Source organism: Vairimorpha ceranae, assembly GCF_000988165.1.
Source record: "Vairimorpha ceranae strain PA08 1199 chromosome Unknown NODE_47, whole genome shotgun sequence".
NCBI classification, from domain to species: Eukaryota; Fungi; Microsporidia; family Nosematidae; genus Vairimorpha; species Vairimorpha ceranae.
The window spans coordinates 18,580-34,430 of NW_020169342.1; the positions used below are offsets into that span (position 1 = coordinate 18,580).

Genomic DNA, 15,851 nt, shown 5'->3' on the forward strand with positions numbered 1-15,851 from the left:
ATTTACTATTTAAGGACAAAAATAATGGCAATGCGAAATATCATTTTATACTTTTAAAGCATGTTTATTGTTTATCTTTTCAATTTAAGTTGTTTCTCTCCAGTTAATTTGTCTATTTCAAAGACACAAGATTCATTTATAAATTTTTTTAGTAGTATTTTTTCATCATTATCTAAATGAAAACTAGTTTTAAGTTTCCTTATTAACTCTTTAACAGACATTAATGGCGTAACAAAGCACTCTCTTATTTTTTCATCGGTCAGAACATTTTTGACTCGTTGCTTTGTTTCAATTTTAATAACATCTTCTTTAACATGTTCTTCATATGCTTCATCTTCCCCTTTTTCAAGGTTATCAACTAGATTTCTTAATTTTTTACCTTCTGTAGTCAATTTCTTCTGCTTTTGAACTTCAAAATTATACTCTTCGCCATCATCATCTTGAAATTGATCATCAAAATCAATTTCTTCTCTGTCAGATTCATTAGAACCATCGTGTATTACTTTTTCAGATATTACTTTAGTTATTTCATCTTCATTTACACTCTCCTTAAGTGGTATTTTTTGAGTAAATCTGTACCATTTATTAATAGGTGTAATATAAACAGTGTTGCCTTCTCTTATAAAAGTAAAATAACAAGAACTATTAGAACCAAGATCTTGCAGTTTTCCTAAAAATGACAACGAATCAGCATCTTCTACCAATATTGGACAAGATTCTTTTTTTTTCAATTTTAAATATTCTTCGGCCTCATATTCAACAACTTCACTCCTTTTTCTAGCATTAAAAACAACATCTTCTTCTAAAGGCTTTTCTCTAGAGATTGTAATTGGTGATGAAAGCTTTTTTAAATTTATGTTTGTAAATATACAGTTTTTTTTACCATCTTGTGGAAGATAAACAAGTTTAAATTTTGACATAAGGGATAAAATATAAATTAATTTATTACTTTAAAAGAAGCACTTATTTATTCTATTTGATTGTCAAAACATTTAATAAGAAGAACTTTAAATTAAATATGTTGAAATTTAACATATAGTAGATTTATTTATTATAAAAATATTTGCATATGAAGATGGTTGTAAAAGGAACATGATAATATACAACCCTTACATTGAAGATATTAGTAAATATTTTTCATACTTTTAACAAAGCTAGTATATAAATTTGAATTGACATCATGCAATAAAATTTATGTCTACAAATTTTAAAAACTTTAAATCTTTAAACAAATTCAATAAATTAAGTATAATTTAAGAGAGGAAGAAATCGAAATATATTAATTTTGGTTAAATTTTAATTTTTACACAGATTAGAAATTAGAACTAGAATTTTAATTTTTTAAAAAGTTTTAATAAAGAATTTAATACCTTTTAATTTAAATTGTTGTTGCAATAAAGTTGTTCTATGATCAAAATCTTTTTGTTTGTTTATAAAAAAACAATAAAATTTTTAAGCTTAAATGCCCTTATTAAAAGTTAATGTTAGAAAAAAAATCTATTTATGGTAGTGATATTAGTATTATGAAAGACCTGATTGTAGAATATGTTATTTCAAAGCCCTTTATTCGAACATTTGTCATTTACATAATTTTTGGGACATTTGCAGTTTGTACATTTAATGTTTTAACAGTTGAAGCTACCCGGAAATTGACTAGTGATATTACAGATAATAAAGATCTTAGTCAAAGTCTTTTGTATTTTGCAGTTTTGACAATTGTATCAATTACAATGTCAGAACTTAACAATTTTATATTTGTTACACCCGTTCAACATGTATTCAGACTGACAGGAAAAAATTCATTTAAAAATTTTATAAATATGGAACTTAGTAGATACAATAAAATAGGATGCGGTGAAATACAAACAATAATAGACCGAGAAAGTAAAGCAATAAGTGAATTGATCGAAGTTTTATTTGTTAATATCATAAATATTTTTTTTACAGTTATATTGGCGTGTTCGTCAATTTATACAAATTTAGGGTTGACAAATATGTTTATTATTTTAATCACATTATTAGTTTACATCCTTGCAACTGCGAAAATAGTTCATTGGCGTACAGGAATAAGAAAAGAATATAATTGCGCACAACAAAGATGCTCAAATCATTTACATGATTCTTTAATTAATCATGAGACTATACTAGCATATAAAACAGAAGAAGAAGAATCGCTTAAATATGAAAAATATGTTTCTGAAGTAGAATCAGAATGTAACAGAATCTGGAGATCTCTTAGTTTTTTATACCTTGTAAATAAGATAATTTTTGCTTTACAGTGTTTTATAGTTATAACATTAGGAAACTATGGAATATTAACAGCAAAACTAAGTGCCAGGGATGTTGTATTTTATATTGGCATTAATAGAACATTGTATTCAAGTTTTGGACAATTAGGGTTCTTTTACTCACGATATACACAAGCAATCTTAAATATAAGAACATCTTTTAAACCAGAGCTTATAAAAGAAGAACCAAATTTAGTAGATGTTAATGAATTTAATAATGATATAAGATTAGAAAATGCATCATTTAATTATTACTCCAAAAAAATTTTAACGGACATAAATATTTTAATTAAAAAAGGTGAAAAAGTAGCTATTATTGGAAAAAATGGATCGGGAAAAACATCTCTTATAAAGATGATTATGAGATTTGAAAATTATGGGGGAAATATTTATCTAGATAATCGAGACATAAAAGAAATTTCTAATAGTTCATATAGATCACTTATATCATTTGCACCACAAACCTCATTTTTGTTTAACGAAACGGTTTATTATAATTTAACATATGGAAAAGAAATATTTGATAAAGAAGAAGTTATAAAAATCAGTAAAAAACTTTGTGTACACGATTCTATAAACAACCTAGAGGATGAATACAACACACATGTTGGAGATAAGGGACATAAGCTTAGTGGTGGAGAAAGACAAAAAGTAATTTTGTTAAGGTCGGCACTAAAAAATTCTCCTATTATAATTTTAGATGAGCCAACGGCCGCATTGGACAAAAAAGCTGAATATGAAATTCTTAAAAGTCTAATCTCCAACAACTTAGAGAAGACAATAATTATTGTTTTACATAATTTAGATTTACTCCACTTATTTGATAAAGTGCTAAGTATTAAAAACAAAACTGTATCATTACATAAGATAGAAGAAAATATTATTTCTACATTAAACTTATAATAAAACCTTTACTTTTAAAAGTTAATTTTCAAAGAGTTGAAAATGTTCAGCTTTTTATTCACACATTCTTTTAATAGTCTACGCAAAAGCTATAGTTTTTTTAAACTTAAACTACACGTATTAAAAGGGTATAAATTTTGTGTTAAATCAAAATTGGTATTACTAACTTTAAAAAGATCTAATTTAAAACATAAGGTAAAAGCTCATAGGTAAAATGTAAGTCAAAATATTTTATATAGTAAAATAAAACATTAACTAAGTATAACTTTGTTGTCTTTTTGTTTTTAATAGTTATCAGCTGTAATTTATTTTTTTAATATACAATTTGCAAAAAAAAAAACTCAAATATCTTACAAATAGATGCCGCAAAGCAAAAAGAGGAAGTTACAAACTATTATTTTGTTTGTAGATTTGTCCTATGTTTGTTAAATAGCCTTTTTGTTGTATAAATTAAAAATTGTAAAAAATAATGCAACTTTTTTATTAATACTTTGTATAAAGACCTCCTGTCCTATAAATTAAAAAAATACGATTTTAAAACTCATGTACAACTTCTCGCATGTTTCTTTAGAGATAGATTCCAAGCTGTGCGTATATTCTTTTTTGATCGTTTTTATTTTTTGGCATTAAAGAAGCAGCTTTTTGCTTGAAAATGGCCCAAAGTGTTTCAATTGGGTTCAAGTCAGGCGATTGTGAAGGCCACAGGAGCACAGAAAACTTTTAATCTTCGAAACATGCCTTTGCAAGCCTCGAAATGTACTTTGGATAATTATCTTGCTGAAAAATATCCCACCCCATACTCATTATCTCCGCCATTTCTAAAGGTTGTTCGCTAACATATTTACATATAGTGCGGAATTCATTTTTTCATCAATAAACATCAACCTCCTTGTGCCATGGTCGACCCCCTTCCGAATTTTACACTTGGTATTAAGTTTTTTTTTAAAGAAGACCTGTACCGGCCTTTCTCCATACACTGACCCGTCCATCAGAGTAAAACCTATTAAATTTACTCTCATCTGTAAAGATTATAGACTTTATATCATTGTCAGACAAGACCAACACCTTAGTGGTTTTTTCTCTCCTAAGCAAAATATGCCTTTTTATCAAAAGAGGCTTGTTAATTGAAGTATATGCATATACATTATTATCATTTAGTGTGTTCTTAATGGTCGTGTGAAATATAGTCTTTCCTAGATGTTTGAAAATCTTGTAGTTGCACTTATACAATGAGCTTTTGGATTTTTCATTAAAATTTTCTCTATCTCAACAAAATCCCCGTTTTCAGTTAATTAAGTCCTTCCAATTTTTTTTAGATAATTAAAAGCACCATGTTTATTATTCTTGCGAGGGTTCTACTGACTGTAGTCCTGTGTACACCAAGTTTTTAAGAAATTTGAAACCGAAAGTAATTTTACCTCATAAAGTGTTACTTTTTGAGACTGAGTTTAAAAGGGAAAGTCATGAATGAGGGATATTAAATTTCATTTAAAACATCGTTTTGTAAAGAAAACAAAAATGTCTCGTAGAGACTATTTAAAATGTCATTGTCGTAAAGTGCTACAAAGGACTTTTTTACACTATCATTTAATCACTAATAAATTATGTATTCTAATCTATAATTATTTTATTTTGAGTAATAAGGTTTACATCATTTTTTTACAAACTGTAAAATAGTAATTTTTTGTTTTAAATCAATAAATTATATAAGTTAAAAAGGTAAAGTTAACTAAGCCAAATAATTCATAAGATAGGCATAATTTAGTACAAAGCATGTAAGAATTTGCAAAATTGTATCTTATACCAATTAGTATGTATATTGAATTTGTAAACCGTCTTTTTAAAATATTCTAATGAGTCTAAATATAGCAATAATTAAAACAGAAATTGCAATCATTTCGCATAAAGCGTAAGTTTAATCTTAAACATAAAATTATAATTCTTAAAACATATTTTTATAAAATTAATTTTTAACCGCTTGAAATGAATAACGAGACATGTACGTTGTGTAAAAATATTCCAGCCATTAAAATAAACATTTTGAATTATTGTAAAATGTGTTTTGAAAAACAGTTAGAAAGTAAAGTTCTTAGAAACTTGAATAATCTCCCATATAAAAGCAAGATATTAATTGTGTTACATGAAGATGTATATGACAATATTTTATTATATTTTCTCAATAGGTTAAAAAATAAAAAGATGCATGAATTTATAATTTTTAATCCTCAAAATAAAGATTTCGGTAGCTATAATTTTTTTCAAGTAATAACACAAAACTCAATTGACAATCTACCTAATCTTGACATTAATAACCAGACGACAAAATTTAATATAGATATATTGAATATGTTGCAAAAATCTCATTTATCATTTCACAAGATTTTAATTAATTATAAAATTAATGTTGTACTATATTGTAAATCAATGGAGGACATTTGTACAGATCTAATTATAAAAGTATCTAGTGGGGTTGTGCTTGATAAAACAGATGTATGTGATTATATTTTTCAAGATTCTTGTACATTCATTAACATGTTTAAAGACATAAAAAATAAGGAAATACAATACATGTCTTATTTACAAAGTTATAAATTTAATTGTACGGGAATAAAAAATAAAAAATATAAATCTATTAATAAATTCATTAATGAGATAAATAAAAACAATCCGTTGGCATTATACAATATTATTAATGTAGTGAAAAAGATTAATAAACGGATATAGTTTTAATATAAAATTTAATAATTATTTTTTTATTTTAATACACGTTTCAGTTATAAAACAACGTTTCATCAAAATTATATAAAATTAAAGAAAATAAATTAAAAACAAATGATTAAAATGTATGCACTACATTTCCTATGTTACTCCTTAATTTATGCAAGGAGGGAGGCGACAAGTACAGATGACTTTGTAAATCATAATACTAGTGGAAATGATATTTATGAAGATGAATATGGGCTATTTCCTGAATATGCTTTGACTAAAAAAGATTCTGAGCCTTTGGATGACACACTTAGATGCGCAAAAACGGATAATACATTTATTATTGCGCTTAATGTTCACTTACAGAAATATGCAGTGGAGTCGATTGAGAGTGCATCGAAATCTAAATTAAATATGATTTTGCCCCCAAAAGAATCTATACTGAGTTATATTGGTACTATTGTAAATGAGATAAATAGTGATTTAATAAGGTATGGTGTACAAATGGTAACATTATTACAAAGATACAAAACAGAGGATTTTGTAGTGACTGATTCGTTTGACTCGTCATGCGAAATTAAAGATCCTGTAAGCGACAGGCTTGATGAAAGTCATAATCAATTGAAAGATGTTTATCAAGACAATATGGGACTACACTTGTTTGTATGGACATGTCCACAGGATAATAAAGATTTTTTGACGATAAAAATTAATGAAAATGAAAGATGTGGAAGAACAATTGGTGTGTTATGGCAGGGAATAGAACTTACAAGAATTAATATCAAATCTTCTATAATGGAAGCAATTACAGGAATACCAAATTTATATTTAGATGGTAAATTTCCAGCGGAAAAGGTAATTTCGAATATTTGTAAATTTGTAGGTGATTGTATTGGATCAGAACCAGGTGTCGTAGGTTGGAAAAATCAAGCCCTAGTACAAGTAATTCATGCTATTCCGGACAACTCACATGAGGAATAAAATTTTAATTTATAGAAGTTATACTTTTTAATAAATAAGCATAAAGTACTTGTAATATAAAATTTATTTATCTACTTTTGCATCATATAATGCATTAGCAAGTTTTATGTTAATAGTAATACATTTACTTTCTTTTTCTAGCATTCTTAATAGTATGTCACATTCACTTAGATTTTTTTTCAATTCTTGAATTATTTTTTTCATATGGGATTTAAAAATTTATTTTTCTGTCCTTATGAATACCTTTAGTAAAAAGTTAGAAAGAGATAGAATACATTCACATGTCTTAAAAAAGGATACATTGGATTTATTAAACCAAAAAAATTATAAAGAAGCATTATTAAATATAGTAAATCTTCTTAAGCTAAATAAACCAGGTCAGACTTTTTTAATAAGAGGACCTAGTGGGTGCGGTAAAACAGCTTTGATTGCAGATTTATATAAAGAACAATATTTAATAAATTCTATCAGTGCTGTAGAACTACAAAGCTTTAATCTTAGTAAGGCAGAAGCAGTTACACAGGCTGTTCGTAAATCAATAAGATTACGTATTAAAGAAATTATTAAGGTAATAGAAGGTGAAATAACAAATCTTACGTCTTCTAAATTAAGCCTTAAGACTTTAGATATGGAATCGACTTTCGAGATTGGCGATAAAATGTTACAAGAAATACAAAAAGAAAAAATTGTCATAGGTGATGTAGTTCGTATAATAAAAGAGAGAGGAAAGATAATCAAATTGGGTATTAGTGCATCAAAAATGGATTCAGAATTTATTGGCGATATTCTTTCGGTGCCATGTCCTGAAGGTGAAATGTTTAAAACAATTGAAGATGTCCAATTAATGACTTTACACGATATTGATTGTTTAAACAATAAAACACATGGTTATTTAGAAATTTACAATGGCGAAACGGGTGAAATTAGTAGTGAAGTAAGAAAAGAAGTTAATAAAAGAGTAAAAAAGTGGATATTAGAAGAAAAAGTAGTGCTTGAGAGAGGATTATTGATTATAGATAATGTTCAAATTCTTCATAAAGATTATTTTTACTTATTTAATAATTCCATTGAATTTACTTTTGATCCTGTAATTCTTATGATCGAGAATGTTACAGACACTTTACAGAGTTCAACTGGTTTATTAAGTTCAGCCTTTGTTATAAATGTAGACCAAATAAATGATAATGATTTAAAAGATGTTATACGGGCACATATCGAAACAGAAAATGTTGATTTTGACTCAAATGTTCTTGACTATTTAAATGATCTCGCATTGTCATATGGCATTAATTATGCTATTAATATTATTGATCTATATGTTGTAAAGAGTCTTAAACAAGCAAATACTAAAATTGCATTAGAGGAAGTTAAAACATTAGTTAGCTTGTTTCTTGATGTAAATCGTGCTTGTGATACTAATTAAATACTTTTTTTACTTTACTAATTTTAACAGTATTCTTATAATTAATAAATTTTTTGTAGATACTTGTAACTTTTATAAAAATCTTTAAAAATATTGTTTTTTAATTTTAAACTAAAAGATTAACCTCTTTAATTATCTTTATACTTACTTATCAATGTTTAATATTTATAAATGACACTTTAACAAAAAGTACTTTTCTATGCCTAATATGCTACTTTATTATTTACCAAAGATATTAAAATTACTTTAATACAAATAAATAGCACAAATGTAAGTAAAACGTTATATATTGAATAGTTTAAAATTAAAAAAATTTAATAAATATAATATGCCTGTCAATAAAACATAATTACTCCTCCCTTCTTTTTGCATGAGCTTAAACTACAAAATATTTAAATTATTCTTTAAAAGATAATTAGTTCTTAACATAGCTTGTATATGAATTTTAATAGAGATTGCATAAAAAGATGTGGCTAAAATAAAAATTTAGTCGTTATAATATTTATTTATAAAATATTTAACATTATAAATTATTTAATAATGTTTAATTCTACCTTAATATCATCAAAGTAAACAAAAAATAGTAATTTATATTTTAAATTAACATAATTTTGCTTTAAATATTCTAATTATTAAATTTACCTTTGCATAATAAAAGCATTCTACGCACTGTAAATTTATTAAAAAAATATTTAAGAAGGGCATGAATGAAATAAACATTGTAGAAAAAATTTTTAAGGATTTGGATTTAAGTGAAATAAAAGAAAGTGAAGAAGGAAGAATTTACTCAATTAGTGGACCAGTTGTAATTGGTAGAAATATGTCAGGATGTGCCATGTATGAATTGGTCAAAGTAGGAGAAGAAGGTTTGATAGGTGAGATTATAAAAATAGAAAATGATAAAGTCACTATACAAGTTTATGAAGAAACAAGCGGTCTTTGTGTCAATGATATAATTGTTAGAACTGGGAAACCTCTTTGCGCAGAACTGGGCCCAGGTATGTTTGAAAATATATATGATGGTATACAAAGACCTTTAAAGGATATACATCATGTCACAAATAATATTTATATTCCACGTGGGATTGATGTACCGGCTCTTGATAGGAAAAGAGAGTATGATTTTATTCCTACTGTTGAAGAGGGGCAGATTGTTTTTGGTGGTGACATTATCGGTGAGACATTTGAAAATTCGCTGATTAAAACTAAAATATTAGTGCCACCAAAAATGACAGGAAAAATAATTTACATAGCATCTAAAGGTGTTTATACACTGCAAGATGTTGTAGCAGAAATAGAAAGTAATGGAATAAAAAAAGAAATTTTTATGTTTCATAGTTGGCCTGTTAGAATACCAAGACCTATTAAGGATAAAATAAATGCATCACATCCTTTGTTTACCGGGCAAAGAATCCTTGACTCTTTGTTTCCATGTGTACAGGGTGGTACTACTGCCATTCCAGGTGCATTTGGATGTGGTAAAACTGTAATATCACAATCATTATCTAAGTATTCAAATTCTGATGCTATTGTTTATGTTGGATGTGGAGAAAGAGGAAATGAAATGAGTGAAGTTCTTATGGAATTTCCAAAACTAACAGTAGAAGGAAAAACAGATAGTATTATGAAAAGAACTGTTTTAGTAGCAAATACTTCAAATATGCCTGTGGCTGCAAGAGAAGCTTCTATTTATACTGGAATTACTATATCAGAATTTATTAGAGATCAAGGTATGAATGTTTCAATGATGGCAGATTCTTCTTCTAGATGGGCCGAAGCTTTAAGAGAAATAAGTGGTAGATTAGCAGAAATGCCAGCAGATAGTGGTTATCCTGCATATCTAGCTGCTAAGCTTGCATTTTTTTATGAAAGGGCTGGTGCTGTTACTTGTTTAGGTTCACCTAATCGAACAGGATCTGTTACAATAGTAGGTGCCGTATCTCCACCTGGTGGGGATTTTAGTGATCCTGTTACATCTGCAACCTTAGGAATTGTTCAAGTATTCTGGGGATTAGATAAAAAACTTGCACAAAGAAAGCATTTTCCTTCTATAAATTGGAATTTAAGTTATTCTAAATATTTTTCTAGTTTAAAACCATATTATGAAAAGATAGATCCTAACTTCATTAGACATCGTACTAAATGCAAAGAAATTTTGCAAATGGATGATGATTTATGTGAAATTGTTCAACTAGTAGGAAAAAATGCATTATCTGAAACAGAAAAATTGATTTTAGATATTTCAAAATTAATAAAAGAAGATTTTTTGCAACAAAATGGATATTCTGATTACGACAGGTATTGCCCATTCTTAAAAACAAGATTAATGCTAAAAAATATTATTGAATATTTTGAAAAAGCCCAAAAAATAATTGCTGGAAGTAAACACACTTGGGCTGACATAAAAAAACAGACTGAAGACATTTTTTACCAATTAATGAAAATGAAATTTTTGATGCCTGATCAATACTTAGAAAAAAAACTTGATGAGTTGTATTTAGAAATAACAAAAAGTTTTAATGAGTTTTCTAAATAAAAGATTATAGCTAATTATTTATTAAAAAAACCCGGCATCAAGATTTTTATCGTTAGTTGCATTTTCAACTCCCATCTCTTTGCTTAAACTGTTCTTGTTTTTTTTCAGCTCCTTGTTTAAACCACTAATCGAAGACTTTAATAATTTAAGTTCTGGACTTTCTACTTGTTTTATTTTTTTCGAAGTGGTTTTCTGATTCGGAACTACATAATATTCTTTGTTAAATATTTCATCTAACGTATCTTCAGGCAGAACCTCATCGTCAAATAAATTATTAGAAGAATTTGTTGGGACATTACTAGTAGTTGGTTCATCAATCTCTCTTATTTCATTACTAGTTTCATTAATAACTAAAGGCATTTTTTTCTCTTCCTTAGAGTCAAGTTTTTCATTTTTATCATCATTATTTAAAATTTTTTCCTTCGTAACAGATTCATGTTCTTTTTTACTTGTGGAATTGTTTTGCTCTTGTCTTTTATCTGTTGTTTCATTGTTTTTTAAGATCTCTTTATCTGACATTAATGATTGTAAGTTCCTATTTATTTCTGGTTTGTAGGCTTCTTCATTTTTATCTGCTACTAACTCGTTATTTTTTGTTTCTTCATTCATCCTCTCTTCTATAATTGTTGGTAACTTTTTATTGTTAATTCGTTTATACTTTTCAGAGCGATTATTATTTTTATCGATTCTTATAGGAGAAGTGTTAGATGTAAAAATTAATTCTTTTTTACTTTTATTTATGTCTTTATAGTTAGCTAATTTATCTTTAGATTTTATAGTTATTTTACTTGTATCATTTAACATCTTATCATCCATTATAAGTTGTTCATGCTTGGTACTTTTTGTAATATCTCCTAAAACATCATTGTCGTCTTGCTTTGTCTGCACAACTTTAGATGTTGAAGAAGGTACACTTTCAAAAATACTGTCTATAGCTTCTGTTATAGCTTTTGTGTCCTCTTTTGATATTTTTGGTTTTATTAAAATTTCTGATTTTATTAATGCATCATCTACCTTGTTTTTTTTATCTTTTTTTATAGCTCTATCAGAACTAAAAATGGTTTTGTTTTCGTCATTCATAACTTTTACAGAGATTTCCGTAATTGAACTGGGTAACGATTTATTTATTATTTCTTTCTTTTTTTCTGTAAAAAATATAGGTCGATAATTAGCATCGTGTGAAGAAAAATCTGTTAGATTGGGAATATTATCGACAGGAATAATGGCTTCATCTACAGATTTTTGAATAAACCCTGTTGTTTTGGGTTTTTTGTTTTCAATAGAGACTTTCTCTTTTGTTTGTACTTCTTGTTTACTGTTTGCTGCCTTTTTTTCTGGTAAACTTGAAAATGTTATCAAACTTTCGTTTGATTTAATTGCTAAAGAATTATCCATGCTCTTTAAGGTTGGAGCTAAATTTGTTAATTCTCTGCCAAACAAATTATTTTTTTCTTTACTACTACTGACAGATGAAGATGATTTATTAACTTCTCTTTCATTCGAATTTCTGTCTAAAGGCCAGCTCTCAAAGTTGAGATGAAAGGTATTCATATAATTATCTGTATCTCCATTATGTAATTCTTTATTACTTGGAAGTTTCGCGCCTGAAAACAAATTATAGCTACTAAAAGTTGGCGCCTGAGAGATTTCTTTAATCATTGTCTCATCCTTTTTCTTTTGTAATAAGCTATTCTCTCCTTTTAGATTAAAGCTTTCTTTTGTTCTAATCTTTGGATTTAAAATTTGTTTACTAAAAGCATCATCTTTTTTTCTGTCATTTGAGTTATTATCCGATAATTTATCTTTGTATGTGCCAAATTTAGTATAATTTTGAACAATTGCTTCCTCGTTTGCTTTACTTTTTTTTTCAGTCTTACTTAGTAAACTATTAATCTTTTCTTCAAGCTTTTCGATTTTTTTGTTTATCAAAGCCAAGAAGTGTAAATCTGAAGTCTTAGAAGAAATATCTGATTTCTTTTGATCTTTAGTTAAAAGATGATTACTCAAAGAATTTCTTCTCTTTGATATTATATCAAAACTAAGTAAAAAAATTACTAGCCCTGTTATAGTGGTACCAACTAAAAGACTGCATGTTGTACTTTTCATTGCATAAACAAAAATTTTAAATTTATAATTTTTTTTGAAACTTTGTTTTAAAATAATTTATTTAAATGTTAGAAGTGTAAAGTTGCTATAAAATAAAAATTTCTGAACTTTTCTGAATAAAATTATATTTATTTGTCTAAAACATTGTTTCAAAAGTTTATTTGTTTTAAGGTTGGTTTTTACTCAAGTTAAAATTTTATATACCATCTTCTTAGCAGATTGTACAGCATCACTTATATTTCCAAATGGAATGTCACACCACCCTATTTTATAAACAGGTTTATCTGTATTGATTTTTAATTGATTTGCTTTAAATCCAAAGCTAGTAATAATAGAGTCATATTTATGTTCACATCCATTATTAAATTCTACAACATATTTACCATTAATTTTTGTTACTTTTTTTATAGATGTATCAAAAAATAAATTGATATTATTCTTAGTTTTATCAATTTTAATGTTATTATTATTTAATAAATTATATCTTCTATTTTCTTTAAGGTTAGAAGGTAAAGATATGTTGTGTCCTTTAAAATTTGCTAGATTTAATATTTCTCGCATTACATTATTTCCAAATTTACTTATATACAATCCACCTCTTGAAATAATATCAATTTCATTAACTTTCGTAATTATTTTTCTACAGACGTCTAATGCTACATTCCCCATTCCAATTATGCACACTTTTTTACCTAAGCTATTAATGGAAACTTTGTTTTTTATAATATCAAGTGCATTAATGTAACTTGAATTTTCATTAAAATTTGGAACACCACCTATAGCAAGCACAAATTTATCATAATAAGGCTCTATTGTCTTAAAATTTGATTCGGTTATTTCAAAGTTTGGTTTAAAGTCTATATTCTTAGTATTTAAGATATTTTTAAAAATATTAAGTTTTGGGTTGTAGGAGTAATTATACATTCCTCCAAATGTACCAGATTTTTCATATATTGTAATTGAATTGGCGTGTTTTGATAAATATTTTGCTAAAAATAAACCAGATGGCCCTCCTCCAATGATCGCAACTTTCATTCAGCGGAAAATAAGATCAAAAAAATATATTTTTTCAATGAAGTAAGACTGAAAGTTTTAGTATTAAGTGTTAATAACTATATTTTCATTTAATTAAATAATTAACATTTATGATGTACTAATTATTAAATTTTATGTAAAAAATTACCAAACTTATAAAAAAATAATTTTTTTCTAGCTTGTGTCGCTTTTTGACTTTAAGTTATTTTTTACTTTGGTAAACAGAATATGTTTAATAACTGTAATAAATAAATTTATTTAGGTTCTAAAAAGTTTTCTATTAATTTTAAAAGGTTCGATTTCGACTAGATTCTCGAATAGCTTTTGTTCTCTCTGCATTTCAACCTTCACTTCTTCTATGTTTTCTATAGAAGTTAAGCATTCTCTGTGGCTTTCCATGGTCAAGATTTCTATTGCCATTTTAAGCACTTTTGATTGTAAATAAGCCTGTATTCGGTTATCTAGTCGAATCCAATATCAGTTTGTACTGTTTATAAAATTTCGTTAATATAACATCTCATGTCGTCCACGTACGAGATAATTCATGCGTTGTATTTATAAAAAGATCTGTACGGTTGGCTAACAAATTGTACTTATGCTTTTTCTCACACTCTACTGTTCTTAAACTTTTGAAGGAAGTTATTCAACTTCGATTAAAAAAAGGATTTTTTTTCTATTTTTTCTGGTACAAATACATCTGGTTTATCGTAAATAACTGTACATGTTTTTAACTATCGATCTGCTATTAAGAGAACCTTTGATTGGAACTTTACTCAAAAATGCTGTTCAATTTAATAACTTAATTATAAATAGCAGAAGCATAACATTTTAATAAATAATTTTATATAGTAATTAATGCATTAATATATTTAGGAGTAATTTACAGTTTAAATACTTTAATGCATTTAGGTAAAATGTTATGCTGTTTAACCTATTTATTAATAATTTTATTAAAAAAGTCAATTCTAACATCTCAATACTTGTATCAAAACCTGATGGATTAAAAACTTTAAATTCTAAAATTATGTTTTAAAAATACGAATAACAATATATATAAGAAAAAAAGAAATATAAAATTTGTATTTTGACGCAGATTTATTCTACTTTCGTAAGCTTAGCATCCTTAGACATAAAAACATGACCTTTGCATGTATTCAAAGAATTATTCAAATTTGTAAAAATAAAACACAAAAACAAAAACTTTCTATATCTTCTAAATACAACATGTAGTATAATTAAAAGCTTTTTTATACATCAATTGTAATTTAGAGTCATTAAATTTATTTTAATAAAAATACTTAATAGTGTATAAGCGTTATTAGTTGCTATCACTTAAAGATTTATCTTAAAATGATGCAAAATATGCCTTAAATTTTTTGAATAAAACAAATGAGACATTAAACTAACAATAATACTTATTAAAAAGATAAACTTGCATTTAGTGTAATATTAATACAAAAATTATAGAATTTTCACCAATCATTTTAAACTTCAAAATGAGTTCAAAACGTAGATTTAATATAAAAAACATTCTTTATTGGCTTTTTCTATTAAAATAATAAAAACATACTTTTTTAGATTCATACAACTCTAATCAGTTAATAATATAAATTAATGAATATTTTATCTTATAGCAATTAATGTTTAAGATAAATTGTACGGAAAATTATTATTAATTTAAAAGATTTATGAAAGATAATTTTTATTTTTATTCGAACAAAACATTAAAAGTTTAAAAAAAAAATGAATAAATTTTTAAAATAAAAGATAAAAAAAGCGTTTGTATTATAAATTAAAATCTATTTTAATCAATATCTTCCCAAAAATACATTTATTTAACCCATACATGGGCATCACTGGCTTGCTACCAATT

General features: G+C 26.1%; 9 protein-coding genes across 9 annotated transcripts; 5 read left to right on the forward strand and 4 right to left on the reverse strand.

The window, feature by feature from the left end:
• Window positions 1-71: 71 nt before the first annotated feature.
• Window positions 72-920, reverse strand: AAJ76_4700019499 (abc-type multidrug transport atpase and permease component; the record flags this gene model as incomplete). The annotated part of the gene is made up of 1 exon (XM_024475725.1): window positions 72-920. The coding sequence occupies one exon, from the start codon at window positions 918-920 to the stop codon at window positions 72-74; it is 849 nt and encodes a 282-aa protein (XP_024330496.1).
• A 561-nt stretch (window positions 921-1,481) lies between these two features.
• AAJ76_4700020061 (atm1 mitochondrial abc transporter) lies at window positions 1,482-3,191 on the forward strand (the record flags this gene model as incomplete). Its single annotated transcript, XM_024475726.1, has 1 exon — window positions 1,482-3,191. The coding sequence occupies one exon, from the start codon at window positions 1,482-1,484 to the stop codon at window positions 3,189-3,191; it is 1,710 nt and encodes a 569-aa protein (XP_024330497.1).
• Window positions 3,192-5,174: 1,983 nt separating this feature from the next.
• On the forward strand, window positions 5,175-5,915 carry AAJ76_4700023754 (hypothetical protein; the record flags this gene model as incomplete). Its single annotated transcript, XM_024475727.1, has 1 exon — window positions 5,175-5,915. The coding sequence occupies one exon, from the start codon at window positions 5,175-5,177 to the stop codon at window positions 5,913-5,915; it is 741 nt and encodes a 246-aa protein (XP_024330498.1).
• Window positions 5,916-6,023: 108 nt separating this feature from the next.
• Window positions 6,024-6,878, forward strand: AAJ76_4700024603 (abc-type multidrug transport atpase and permease component; the record flags this gene model as incomplete). The annotated part of the gene is made up of 1 exon (XM_024475728.1): window positions 6,024-6,878. One exon carries the CDS (start codon window positions 6,024-6,026, stop codon window positions 6,876-6,878), a length of 855 nt encoding a protein of 284 aa, XP_024330499.1.
• A 63-nt stretch (window positions 6,879-6,941) lies between these two features.
• AAJ76_4700025661 (hypothetical protein) lies at window positions 6,942-7,082 on the reverse strand (the record flags this gene model as incomplete). Its single annotated transcript, XM_024475729.1, has 1 exon — window positions 6,942-7,082. One exon carries the CDS (start codon window positions 7,080-7,082, stop codon window positions 6,942-6,944), a length of 141 nt encoding a protein of 46 aa, XP_024330500.1.
• A 31-nt stretch (window positions 7,083-7,113) lies between these two features.
• Window positions 7,114-8,301, forward strand: AAJ76_4700025693 (ruvb-like 2-like protein; the record flags this gene model as incomplete). Its single annotated transcript, XM_024475730.1, has 1 exon — window positions 7,114-8,301. One exon carries the CDS (start codon window positions 7,114-7,116, stop codon window positions 8,299-8,301), a length of 1,188 nt encoding a protein of 395 aa, XP_024330501.1.
• A 703-nt stretch (window positions 8,302-9,004) lies between these two features.
• On the forward strand, window positions 9,005-10,837 carry AAJ76_4700027584 (vacuolar atp synthase catalytic subunit a; the record flags this gene model as incomplete). The annotated part of the gene is made up of 1 exon (XM_024475731.1): window positions 9,005-10,837. The coding sequence occupies one exon, from the start codon at window positions 9,005-9,007 to the stop codon at window positions 10,835-10,837; it is 1,833 nt and encodes a 610-aa protein (XP_024330502.1).
• A 21-nt stretch (window positions 10,838-10,858) lies between these two features.
• Window positions 10,859-12,943, reverse strand: AAJ76_4700031522 (hypothetical protein; the record flags this gene model as incomplete). The annotated part of the gene is made up of 1 exon (XM_024475732.1): window positions 10,859-12,943. One exon carries the CDS (start codon window positions 12,941-12,943, stop codon window positions 10,859-10,861), a length of 2,085 nt encoding a protein of 694 aa, XP_024330503.1.
• A 183-nt stretch (window positions 12,944-13,126) lies between these two features.
• On the reverse strand, window positions 13,127-13,978 carry AAJ76_4700032557 (nadph adrenodoxin oxidoreductase; the record flags this gene model as incomplete). Its single annotated transcript, XM_024475733.1, has 1 exon — window positions 13,127-13,978. One exon carries the CDS (start codon window positions 13,976-13,978, stop codon window positions 13,127-13,129), a length of 852 nt encoding a protein of 283 aa, XP_024330504.1.
• Between the last annotated feature and the right edge of the window lie 1,873 nt (window positions 13,979-15,851).